The sequence below is a fragment of the Sylvia atricapilla genome, chromosome 9 (assembly GCF_009819655.1).
Source record: "Sylvia atricapilla isolate bSylAtr1 chromosome 9, bSylAtr1.pri, whole genome shotgun sequence".
NCBI classification, from domain to species: Eukaryota; Metazoa; Chordata; class Aves; order Passeriformes; family Sylviidae; genus Sylvia; species Sylvia atricapilla.
The window spans coordinates 2909781-2922641 of NC_089148.1; the positions used below are offsets into that span (position 1 = coordinate 2909781).

A 12861-nucleotide genomic window follows, 5' to 3' on the forward strand; every position below is an offset into this window, starting at 1 on the left:
GAGCCAGTGGCAGCCTTGCTCAGGGCCATGCTTACCACAGGAACCCACACACAGGACACAGGGCTCTGGAAAAGCCAAGGAATTGCCTCATTTTGCCGATGAGGAATTTTTTTGTTAAAGGCATACACCTTGCATTTTACGTTCCTAGGATCAGCGCTTAGGTTTGAACAAAGAAAAGATGTTCACATTCACAATGGTGCCATGTGACAGGCGAGGGCAGCCAACAGCAGCTGTGTGACTACAGATCCGCTTACAAAGGTTTGTTGTAAAGAAGAATGCAGTGTTTTGGAAGCCTTGCTTATGTGTGTGCAAATGTACATAAATTTCCCATTCATGGAACAATTTTTATTATAGTTTTAAGGTGAGAAGTGTTTGGGAAACACACAAAAACCACCAAAAAATAACAACCAACAACAAGATAACACACCACAGGAAAATACAACCACAAAAGAGGGGAACCCTTGTCCTATTTCTACAGTAAAAGGATGGAGCAGTTGAAGTCATCTCTGTATCCACGTAAGTTCTGGAGTGGAACAGCTGAATTATGGAAATGTGGTAACTGTACAAGGTTCTTCAAATTACTGACTTAATATTATTGGGTGCTCCATGCAGACTGCCTACAAAACCTCTCCTGCTGGAGGCAAGGGTGTTCAGCCAGGCTCTCTTTCAGCCCCAAACATGCAGTCCAGACCTCTTAGCTAAAGGAGAAAGGACCAGGATCCTCTCCTTTGAATTCAGCCTATTGCATCCTGCAGCTGAAGGCACAAACATATCCAAAGCCTGTCTCAGAGGCCACGGAAAACGCTCTCCACAGTAACAACGTTTTAGGATCCCTTTCATTCCTGCCAACTCAATAAAAGTTTTTAAGGTAGTCCTCAGAAAGTTGTCTTATGTCTGTCTAGCAGTGCTTCTGCCTTCCAGCCACATGCAGCAGCATTTTAACTGTTCACCCCAGACTTAAGCAAGACATCCCTCTCTGTGAGATCAGTGCAACTGATCAGTGCAACTACACTGCCTACACTTCTGGAAAACTCTTTCCCAGTAAGGAAAAGTACAGCAGGAAGAGATTTACTCCTAGCACATCACATTATGCAAAAATCACAATCTAAAATATTTACTTCTTCCAGAATGAGGAACAAAAATTATTATTGATAAAAATGCATACTTAATTTAAAAGTGGTTAGAAAGTTAGAAGTGCATACCCAATTTGATATTTACCTTCTCAAATATTCTCCCACAAGCAAAAAAGCTCAGAATCATCTGCCACTTCTTTTATTATTTTTTTTTTCAACCTTTGAACACTTTCAAAAGCTCTGGGACAAGAACGACACACAGCCACCACCACCCTCCTGCCAGACTGGTAACTGTTTAATTATATTTTATAGCATCAAGAAATTATTCTTGACTTACAGAAATTGTTTCCTCAAAGAATTGGACAGATTTGAAAGTGAATCTATTTGCCATATTCTTTATTTGCTCCCAAGAAGTTTGTTGCCAGAAGTTTCAAGTTCTCATTTAATACAGGGCAAAATTCACCAAAAAATACCTACTGTTCTGAAAGCTGCTCCAGTAAATTTCCTCCTTCAATTTCAATTCTGATAAATCTCTCCAAGCAAGTTTCCACCAAAACTTGAGTTTAAAGTAGCATTCCCATAACCAGCAGTGATCTGACACCTGCTGGCTTCATTCTCTTCCCATCCCCAGTGGCAAGCTCCCTTCCCCAGAGCAGGCTCCAGAAAACAGAAGCACAGTTACGTTCAGGATCCCAACTTCCCTGCTTCACCATGGTGGGCACAACTGCGATCTGCCAGGAAACATTTAGCAGATTTGAAAGGTAACAACTGAGAAAATCCAGCCATAAACACCACAGAACGTTTGTATCAAGTTTTACTGCCAAAAGTTTTATTTTACACTCAAGCTGCAGATGAATATGGTGTACACATCATACAGGATGCAGAAGTACTACGTGAACATATTTGTTAGCAATAACAAATTTTCAGAAAATAAAACATCCTAAGTTCTCTCTTTGTTCCAATGCTTGACTTACCTTTTTGCAATATAAAGAACATTTGCGGAGTGGCAGAAGAACAAAGAATGGCCATAACCTGTAACGGAGGAGTTTCTGGCTCCACACAAGGCAAACGAGGTTTACAGAGAGGCACTGGAGCAGGCTGCCCACAGAAGCTGCACAATAACCCTCCCTTGAGCGTTTCTAGATCTTGCTGAAACCTTAACCCCCCCTCTGAATTCAGCACTGACTCAGCTCTCAGCAGGAAGCTGGACTAGAGACTTCTCTCAAGGCCCATTCCAATCTGAATTGTTGTTAAATTTGATTCAAGCACAATCAGCAGCCAAATTCAAACAAGTCAGTAAATGCCTCCTGTTTTCTCTACTCCCAAACAAAGAAACAACACTCATCTTTAATGAATCATCTTTACAACAGTTCCAGCATGACTGAAATCAAAGAAACAGGCAGCAAATTAAGTGTATTGAAGAAGACCAACACCACATTAAAAGGCTTTTGAATGATTAAAAATTCTTTTTGTAACAGCAAACACAGATTTTTTTTTTAATTGCTCTTTACACATTTGCAATTATCAGCTGTATAACAGTACCAAAATATATTCCTAGTCATTTCAAACTGAGAGATTTCCTGTCCACACTGAGAAAGTTTCTATTTGCCCCCGATACACTGGCAGTGCCATTTTCCATGCAAGTGTCCCAGGGAAGCCAGAGAAAGGGGCTGGAAAGGAAGGTGGTGGAAAGGAAGTAAAGTATCCCAGAATATCTCTTTTATCCTGGGGACCATTTCTTATCCTGTTTGAGACCTCTTTCTATTGCCAGGGTTTAAATGCAAAGCAAATGGAACTGTCAGCAAGGACTCAGTAATTTCCTATTTTTAATTCCATATGACAGAAAATTGCAATTAGACCATAGATGTAAGGTTGACACCCATCACTAAGGCAGCTGCAGAAGAACTAACTGCATCATGTGACAAGCAGGCAACAGGGAATACATATAAAAACCTGAAAAGTACTAGAAATTTTTTTTGTGCCAGCAAACAACTGAATCTCTAAACCAAAATAATTACTCTGGTGCAAATCAGAAGTCAATAAATGTGTGTACCCCCACTGAACTTGACGTTCAGCTGTATACCCCCCAGTTCCAAAACACCAAACTTTTCAAAGATTTTTGTTTCTCCATCTCAACATCTCTCATGATAATTATGAGCAGTCAGAGGCCAGCCAATTTGATTAACAGTGAATCTGCACAAACACACAATCTTCCACCTCTGAAAGCCTACTGAAAGTGTGAAGTCAGACCCTGCACTCACACAGAAAATCATGCACCCACCACAGAGGCAGCTTTGGTTTGGCTTTATTTTTAGGGTATCATGGGGAGAGAAGCAGTAGAGCACCGAGCTCAGTCCTGCACCTGGAGGGTCTGGGAGGCACAGGAACAGAGAGAAATGTGGTGCCCAACTCTGGGTCCAGCCAGGGAAGCTCTTAGGCACATTCTTGTTTCAAGCAATAGTTAAAAGCACTGACATCAAGTTTCTATAGCAAGAAAACAACTGTTAGCTGTATGTGCAGGAACAAGACAAGACAAAGTTACACACAGTAAATACAAAGCAATTAAAGGAAAAAAAAATCTATTTTTCTGAAATGACAGAAAACTAAATGCCCAAATTCATGGACTTTTGACATACTTGGAGAAACAATCTATTCCAGCTCTACAGTACTGAAATAAGATCAGATTCGTAGGATTTGGGTCTCTTTAAAACACAAAACAAGTAGTAATTCGGTGGAGTTCCTTCTTCAGCACACAAAACAGTGAAAGCCCAATGACAGTTTAGTCCTGTCAATTTTGGTACTTTGAAGGGAGAAAAGAAGCCAAAACGACACAGAGGTTAAATCAGTGAAGATAAAAGATAAGAAAGAACAGATAAGGAGGGCTGGATTCTGATACATCTAACTCTGAGACATTTGATACGCAGGCATGGGAGAAGTGTCAGAGATGGAAAGGTTGTGGCCTTGGAAAACAGGCAAGTAAAATTGTCAAGGATGTTAAAAAACAGTTTAGAGGAAGCCAGAAATAAAAATTAGATCTTTGAATCTGAACAGGTCTGAGGCTGGCTGGATACTAAAGGAATAATCTGGAGATAGAACCATGAGAGAAACAGACTAGGAGGGAGAAGCACTGCTTTTTGGGGGACATTCAAATTAAGTGTAACATTAAAAAAATCCAAAAACAAACTGGAGAAAGGGTGTTTAGGTACATGAAATTAGATGAGAGGGAGAATAAAAGGACAAAGTATTAAACCAGAAACACTTAGCTTGATGGGTGCCACCCCCTTAAAGACAGATGAAAGAGAAACTTGGTTGCTTCTGAGGGAAGTAGTAATTCAGTGAAAGGAATGAGTGGCATAAAAGATAGAGAAATAAAAGGGGAAAACTTGCAGTCAGGAGGCAGAGAAGCTCAGTTCAGAAACAGATCTTGAGAATAAAAAAAGCTTTGAAAAGGATCTTGTCATGCAACAAAATCAAGATTGAAAATTTTGTATCAAGAATAAATGGAGAACGAAAATAAAAAGCAGACCTGTAAGCAAGCTCAACAAGAAAAAAAAAAGTGAGATAGAAGTGGTTAAAAAGTCCATTTGGGAAGAGCATTGAAGCAGGTAAGGCAAAGCTGAGTCCAAAGCTGTGCTATGTCAGCACACTCTTCAGATATTCAGAAAGGCTGGAATGGAAATTAAGAAATTACAAGAGAATCCGTCTGGAGGGAGGGATGGAGACAGGGCAGTGTGAGAAGCAGCCAAAGAAATCATGTACAGAGCAGCAGATAGAGATAAAAGTAAAGACCAGTGAGTCAAAAGAAGTGAGGCCAACGAAGGAAGGAGGCAGCAGTGAAGATGAAGGAGTCAAAAAGGTTAATAGACTGGAGATCCCAAAAGGAGTGAGTGACAGGGTAGAGGAGCGAGAAAGACAGATAAGCTGAAAGAGAGCAGGTAGTGATCAGAGAAAGGGAATTTAAAAATCAGAGATAATAAAGTGAACAGTATTTAGTAAAGACAAGGTCATGGGAATGATTGAGGCAGTGAGAAAATATATCTAAAACAAGAAATCACAGCCATTGGGCTGGAAAAACGAATGAAGAACAAAGGATTAAAAGTTCTGATCAGGGGAAAAGAACTGGGCTTGCCCATGGGGAGGGATGAAATTTAAAAAGAGAAATAGGTTGAGTTTAGCAAAGTCACAAAGAAAGATGCAAACTAATGACCACTAGGAAAACAAGACACAGAGGACTTCAAAGCAGAAGAGGGTAGGGCTGACAACACGACTGACAAAGCAGAAGCCAGGCATCACAGAACTTCAGCGGTGAATATGAATGGAAAATACTTTTAAAAAAGCATCAGAGAATCAGAAGGGAATAAAGGCTCAGAAAAGGGAATGACGTTTAAAAAAACAATTCTAAACATCTATATTTGAATCATGTTCAGAAATGTAAGTAGCACCCCACCTGGCAGGGTCAGCACCTCTATTTCCCTCCTTGCCAGAAAGATTTACTCACCCAGATCAAACCTGAGATCAGAAATTCAAAAGACCAACACTGCCACTGGCTAGACACGGTGGGGATATGTCTGTGTTGGGAAAGTTTTGACTGCTGAAGTAGATAAAGACCATTAAAAATTATGGAAAAAAGTGATCTGACCTCTGCCATCCAGCACCTTTCACAAAACAAGCCCTGAAGGCCTTTGTTGACTCTCCCTCACATCACCTCCTGTTCCTATCAGCTCACAAGCCAATGCAGCATTCACCAGCACTCAGCTGCTAAGATTCTCACCACACTGTAGAACAGCACAGACAAGAGACTAAGCAGACAGATTGCTGCAAACAAACATCACTGCGATTTTGGGTCCCATTCAGAGGTATCTGAGAACCAAAGGTATAAAAGTTCTTCTCCATTTCCAAGCCTCTGTCAAGAATTTCACTCTATGGCTTTCTTAATCATGAGCATGAATAAAACACCAGCCTTCTCAGACACTTCTAATACTGCATTTCATCTTCTGCTCTACTGGCATGTTTTTAAAGTTTCTGCTCATTACAAAAAGGCAACACACTTCTGTTGCCTGCTCATACAATTGGGAGCTGGATCATTAGCAGTGCAACAGAAGAGGGGAAAAAACCCAAATTATTCTCTGCTACCAAACGAGTGACACACAGAGTATAAAACGTGAGCTGAGCACATCATTTCTATCTACCCTACTGATTACTCTTTATTTCTGTGTGTAGATATGGTTCACTCAAAATTACTGAAATCACATAAAAACCACCTGAAATACAAATACAAGCTCACAGGACTGGGGCCATAATGGGAGCTCTTTGTTATTTTTATGCTTTATCACATATTTTAATATGGCTTAAAAGTAATTTTAAATTTAGCTTAAAATTTTAGTTTAGAACACACAATATACTGGATGTAGTATTTTTAGATAATCTTTCAACAAATAATACAAAAGTTATTTTTTAGTGTACTGTACTTTGTTACAGTCAAGAAGTCTCACCTAGAATCAACTACTGGAAGCAGTAAGTTGTCCACAAGATAGGCAGTATTAACTGTAACATATATATATATATGTCTATATAAACTAAAAAAGAAAAGTTTGAAAAAATATTATAGAAGTACTATTTTTTTTTTTTACATTACATTTAATACCTGTATGTTTTAGTTCTATTGGAGTACTACACTGCAGGGGAGCTTTTGACACAAAGGGAATTTATGCAATGTCATTCAAAGCACAAAGTTCACTCTTGACACAAGTTAACACTGGAGCACTACTGAAATAAAAAGGAGGAGCTGGCCAGACATTTTGGGTAGAAATGTTAACATGTTTTCTTTAAAGAAAAAAAAAAAAAAACCCAAACATAATGGCATAGCTTAAAATAAATAGTGCCAAATGTTATAATCAACATATGAAAAATAGGATGGTGGTTTAGAAAAGAAAATATTTTATAAGCAGATAGCATACACTGGAGTGATATAACAAAACTTATAATTTTCATATCTTACCAGGTATTTTACTTTAGGAAGAGACTCTACAATCCCCACTTCTGTAAGCAGTTCTATTAACCCACATTGGCTTTTTAATTAGTTTGGTACCAGAGTCAGGTGCACCTTTCATTTCACAGATTTTAAGTCAAGAACAACTATTTCTTTTCCTCAGCACAGTATTTGATCATAACTACTAAAAAATCCCCACACTGCTAAAAAAAAATTAAGTGCTTCAGAATGCACATTTGCTAACTCTTAACTCATGATTGTTTTATGCAACAAACCCTTCCAGGGGAGGGATATCTATCAGCAGTTTCTGGCAGGAAAAGTTCAATACTTTATGCATCATATTGGATACAAATAGCCTGCATTGCATTTGGGTTTCTCAGTGATTTTTAAATGTTCTAGCACATTTCAGAAAAAAAAATAAAATTGAGTATTCGTGCATATTAAGAACTAATTCTGGCAGTCAAGCAAGTATTGTGCTGCCTTTTTCAATATAAAGCATTTCATTCTATGGCATATGAAACATTGTTACAGAATATAACCATCATGTTTTAAATTATATAACCATTTAATAAATCAAAACAAATCTAGAGGTTGCTAAACACAGACCAAAGTTTTTCAAATACTTCTTTCCAACAAATTGCTCTACTGAAGTTCTGTAAGGTTAAGTGCACACAGAAGTGAGAAATAAAACTGTGGTTTCATACAATTTGTTCTACAAAACATGGAAGCAAAAAATAAAAAAGTATGTACTAAGATAAGCTGATGATCAGGCACATACCATCTAAAAACTCCCTTTTTTCTTTTTTTCCCCAAACACAATTTTCTTAGTATTTATAGTTTTAAAAAATACAAAACCACAAACAACCCTGACCCTCCCTTGAACACAAACTCTACAAACTTATTTTTTTTCTTTGAGCATTACATCAAATAAAAATTACAGCTGCACAGAGAAACAAACAAGCAAAAAAAAAAAATCTGAGCATGCAGGGACGTGACTGCATCTAGAACCTATATGTGCATGTACATACTGCTGCTTTTATTTGAACTAACTTTTTACCCACATGAAGAAAAAGACTTCACTGACAGTAACAGCTCCTTAGTTGCTATCACTGATAATAATTACCTTTTGACAGTTCTGTAAAAACAGTTCAAGCAATTTCATTTCACTCTCAATTTTTACCACGTTTAAAAACAAGACACATTCCTTCCTTAACAATGAAAATATTAGGAACGTGTACCCCAAAAGGCACTAAGGTCTAACAAAACATTCAGCATTTCCTTTTAAACTAATAAAGTATCTGTAAGACAGTTTGCATATATAATTATTTCCCAAATTAAGGCATAGCAACTTTCTCTTAAACATAAAAGCTATAATTTACTTCTGCTAAATATAAAACTACGTCTCAGGATACAGTATACAATAATCATATATTTATGTAGAATACATTCTGTGTTATACTAGACTATTATATCTTTTGGCAAAAGATTTCAGTATTTAGAAAAAAAAAAAGATTAAAATTCAAATATACTGAAAGGTCATTCAAATTATTTTAAACACAAAAATCTACAAACAGTGACATATACACAAACAGTTAGGAAGTTGTAACTTAAAGATCACATCTTTGAATCAGACCTGCTCAAAGGACAGCCACAAAAGAACCCTACTGGCTACAAGAAGCATCTGCATGTTTTTAAGACTGAACTATGCAGACTCCCATTGCCTCGGGGCAGTGCTGCACAAGTCCAGTGAAAACGACCAGATTCCTGAATCAACACCTTAAATTTTCCCAGAAAACCTTCAACAAATGTTGTGTGTATTACGAGAGACTAACAAAACAAAAGGGGATGTTACAAAAATGTCAGCATGACAATCTTTCCTGAAATTGTTTTTCCATTGCATTTGGCAAGCAAAGAACTAATTCTATCCCTTGTCTACTCTCACAGCAAGAACAGCAAAGTACAATTCAATATAAAATACAATAAGATCCTGTAACAATTATGTTCCCCTTGGAACAAAGATTAAAATAAAGTTAACTGTGCTGATTCATACTTTCCATAAATTACTAAAAAGGTGAGGGATTCAGACATTTCGATTCTTGATAATAAGCCTAATATCTGTATCATGTGCAAAAGTGCAACTGTGTTTTAGAACTGAGGCCCAACTGAATGCAATTTTGTTATTACAGAACATATACTTGAACCCACTAACATGGAAACGGTGGTTCACGGCATCTTAAAATTACGCTTTCCATATTTCAACCTGTTGTACAACCACAAGTTAGTTAAAAAAATACAACCCCCGGAAATAAACAGAAAATTACAAAGCTCGTATATGAACTGGTTTACAATTCAAAGCGCAACGGTAAGCTTCAGATAATGACGTTTGTGTAACACACGGGGAGAGGTGGGATGATGTATTTCAAGCACTCTGTTCTCCTGGGCTGCTCCTTTCCCGGGGCTGTGCTGGCTGCTCAGCTGCTGGCGGTGTGCGCGTGCATACGTTTCGCTACATCGTACACGTAGGTGATGTCTGGGCGCTTCTCCGGATCCGGGTTGATGCACATATTAACTAATTGTCGCAGCTACCAGAGGGAGAGAACATGACAGGAGCGTTGGCCTTCTTACAAGCAGGATTTGTGCGTTAGCAAATTCAAATTAATACAACCGGCAAAAATGAGGCAAAGGGCGATTCGGCACAGGCGGCCCTCCCCTCTCTGCTCACACACTGCACGCAGCCTTATGCAAACACACAGGCAACACACTCCCCTGATTTCTACAGTTTGCACTGCTGTCCAGAGAACCTGAAGAGCAAATTTAAGTTCTGATCCTTTCAACATGCAACTTTAGACATGTGTTTAGTCCAATCCCACATAATTTATAGAAAATTCTCCGTGTTTCTGGAGGGCTGTGCCAGCAAAGCCCAGAAGACTGAAAGGAGCACAGAGCAAAGGTAAACGAGGGCTGCTTTGCTCATTCAGTCCTGATACAGGAATTAGCCAGCAATAAATGGCATTTCTGCCTGACAGGGCACAACAAACAAAAGGCAGTGATGCTCCATCTAACATACAGTTAACTCCCAGAATCTCCTGCTGCCAGGAGCTGCCAATACACACACATTCATTCAGCCACTGAACAAATTAAACCTACTTGAGGGCTACCCTGTTATAAGGACTCCACCCTTGAGGAAATATCTGAACTTAAAACCGGAAGCTGGGAAAATATTTTGGGCAAGTACCACATTATGCTGGCCCTCTTAGTCCACTTGTCCACTGCTGAAGACGTGTGTCAAAAATAAATAAGCTTTGCCCTACATCCCAATATGCATTCCCTAGGATAAGACTGTTTATAGTGTTCTTTATTTAAAGAAGCACATAATTAACAAATACTCACAAAAGCCTCTATCTGGGAATAAACAAATCACTATGACCAGAAAGCCCCACGTTTCCAGAAAGACCATAACTTATTTGGTCTTTTTTATGGACGTATTTAGCATAACCAACCCAAAAGCTTCTACATCACCTGTGTAATTTTCATTGCCTTTACCAACTGTCAGGACATTTGCAGGCTTTTCTCCCTCTGCTGACATGCCTAAGAATGTATGACATCAGAGCCTAATATACTGGATGGATAACCTTCTGACAGAGCATCTATCCAAAATTGTGTGCATCTCCTATACATTTTTCAACATGGAACATACCTCTTTCATACTGACTTACTGAAATGTTCGCAGTGCTTTGCAAAAACTACTTAACCAGCTCAGAAGATCTTCCTTTAGGCTTTTAAGTAGCTTTGCCAAATCCTCCTGGAGCTCCTTGCAGCGTTGGGGACAGGTGGGGAGGGAGGGGGAGGACACTCCAACAAACACATTGTGATTCAGACTTCTATGACAATATATCAAATTTGTTTTGGTCTCTCAGCCAGTACTACTAAGCAGGATTATTGAAAAAATCTGCAATTATTGCAACTAACACAGAGCGCCCTCATCACCCTCATTATTCAAAACACAGGCTGCCTCTTTAAACCTGCCATTAGAGAGTTTCCTTCCCACTTTTTAGAAAAAGAACAAGAAGGATTTTAAATTATAGTTATACTCCTTTCACTTTTCTGAAGATTAACTCAAATGCATGGGTACAGGAATTCCTGAAGTTAAGGAAGAAGCACTGTAAACCACTATATAAAGCTTTGTTCATTAGCCCTTGCAGATAAACTCTACAGATTTTTTGTATATAACACTATAAAAACTATGCCATTACACATCAAGAAGATCTCAATATTTAGAAGTGAGATAATTCTGAAGACAGTGGTCAGATTACTGGATTGGAAAGAAACATATTGAATCAAAATAACCAGTAACAGACTTGCCATTTGAATTTAAAATACACTAAGTACATTCTGACTAAGGGAGTTATAAAAGCCATCATGTTGCTTCTGGCAGTCAATAATAAAAGACAATGCCAGTGGCAATAAAAACTATTAGCCTGCAATAGCTCCCAAACATTTGAAGAACACAATGCTGGCAATCATTAGCTACTCTAAGAAATAATAATTGCCAGCATGTAATACAATCATGCAAGCCAAACAGTCTCCTGCAGAAGAAGCAGGTGGGACACAGGGTAAGCAAGAGGCACAGTACAAGCAGAGATGAGCAGCTTGCCATGCAACACCTCAGACAGCCTGCACAGAAAACAGGAAAGACTGAAGAACATTCAACACCATCAAGCCTGAAATTAGGGTCAAATAAGCAAACATTTTGTGAAGAGAATACAGGTGTAATTTATATTGCAAAATACATCTAATCCCGAATGTATACATTTCTCCTTCTCTCTGAAGACTTCCATCTATTCAACAGAACTTCATACAGTGAATAGTCCTCATAAAGGACCTTGAAGGGTTGAAACCCACAAAGCCAGCATCAGAGGGGAAGCGGACTGTTCTTTCTCCTGTTTGTACTGGCTGTTTATCAATACTTTACTGTTTGCAGAACAGCAGAAATAGATCTTCAAGAAATTTACCTGTTGAGCACTTGAGAAGCCTTGTCACAGACCTCTTTAAGTGGCAGTCACTGCAATTACTGCACTATCTCTGTACCCCTCTTCCCTGTAGTCTGGCAGGTCCAGAACCTCAGTGGCAAGGCAGGAATGCTGAGCTGACTGTGTCTGGGACACTGCACAACAACAGCGCAGATTCCTGAGTAATTTCAACATCTTTGAGCTCTTTTGAGCCTTGTAACTGAAAGGCCCTTGGAAGAAGGTGAATTAATTCTGCTATACAAGATGAAAAGTTACATGGGAACAGTGTCCTTCAGGACTGAAAATGGGACCACACTGGATGCTAATACTTTGTTATAGCACTGATCCTTCACTCCTACAGGAGTATCCATTTCAATAAACTTGAAATCCATCCTGAAATCCGTCAGCCTCCCTAGTACTAATAAAATTTCCAGTGTATCAGAATAGCTCACCAGTGTCATGGGAAGAGGCACTGAGAGTATAAAATCAGACTATCATTAGAGATAGAAGTCATTTTTTGCTACCTGGCACAGACTGGCCAAGAGGCAGAGCAGACTGAGCCAGAGGGACCTCCTGTTGCATCCCCAAGCTGCAAACTTCTTTGTCTGCTTATTGTTCTTAACCTCCTCTGTGCACATAGCACAGTGAATGTCTTTAGCCTGGAGCTTTGCCTGACACTGGAGCAGTGGGACACACTTTCTTTAACTTTAGCAGGTTTTTCAGCTATGAAATAAAGAATTATCACTCAAGTTAGGAGGAGGGGGGAAAGACAGAAATATGACAGGCAAGT

General features: G+C 38.9%; 1 protein-coding gene across 1 annotated transcript in view; it reads right to left on the reverse strand.

Moving 5' to 3' along the window:
- Positions 1-6911: 6911 nt before the first annotated feature.
- Positions 6912-12861, reverse strand: part of NEK7 (NIMA related kinase 7) — a 49854-nt gene continuing 43904 nt past the window's right edge. The window contains exon 9 of the mRNA XM_066324613.1: positions 6912-9644. Coding sequence (XP_066180710.1) covers positions 9534-9644 — 111 coding nt within the window. The 3' untranslated portion in view covers positions 6912-9533. The remainder of the gene's footprint in view (positions 9645-12861) is intronic.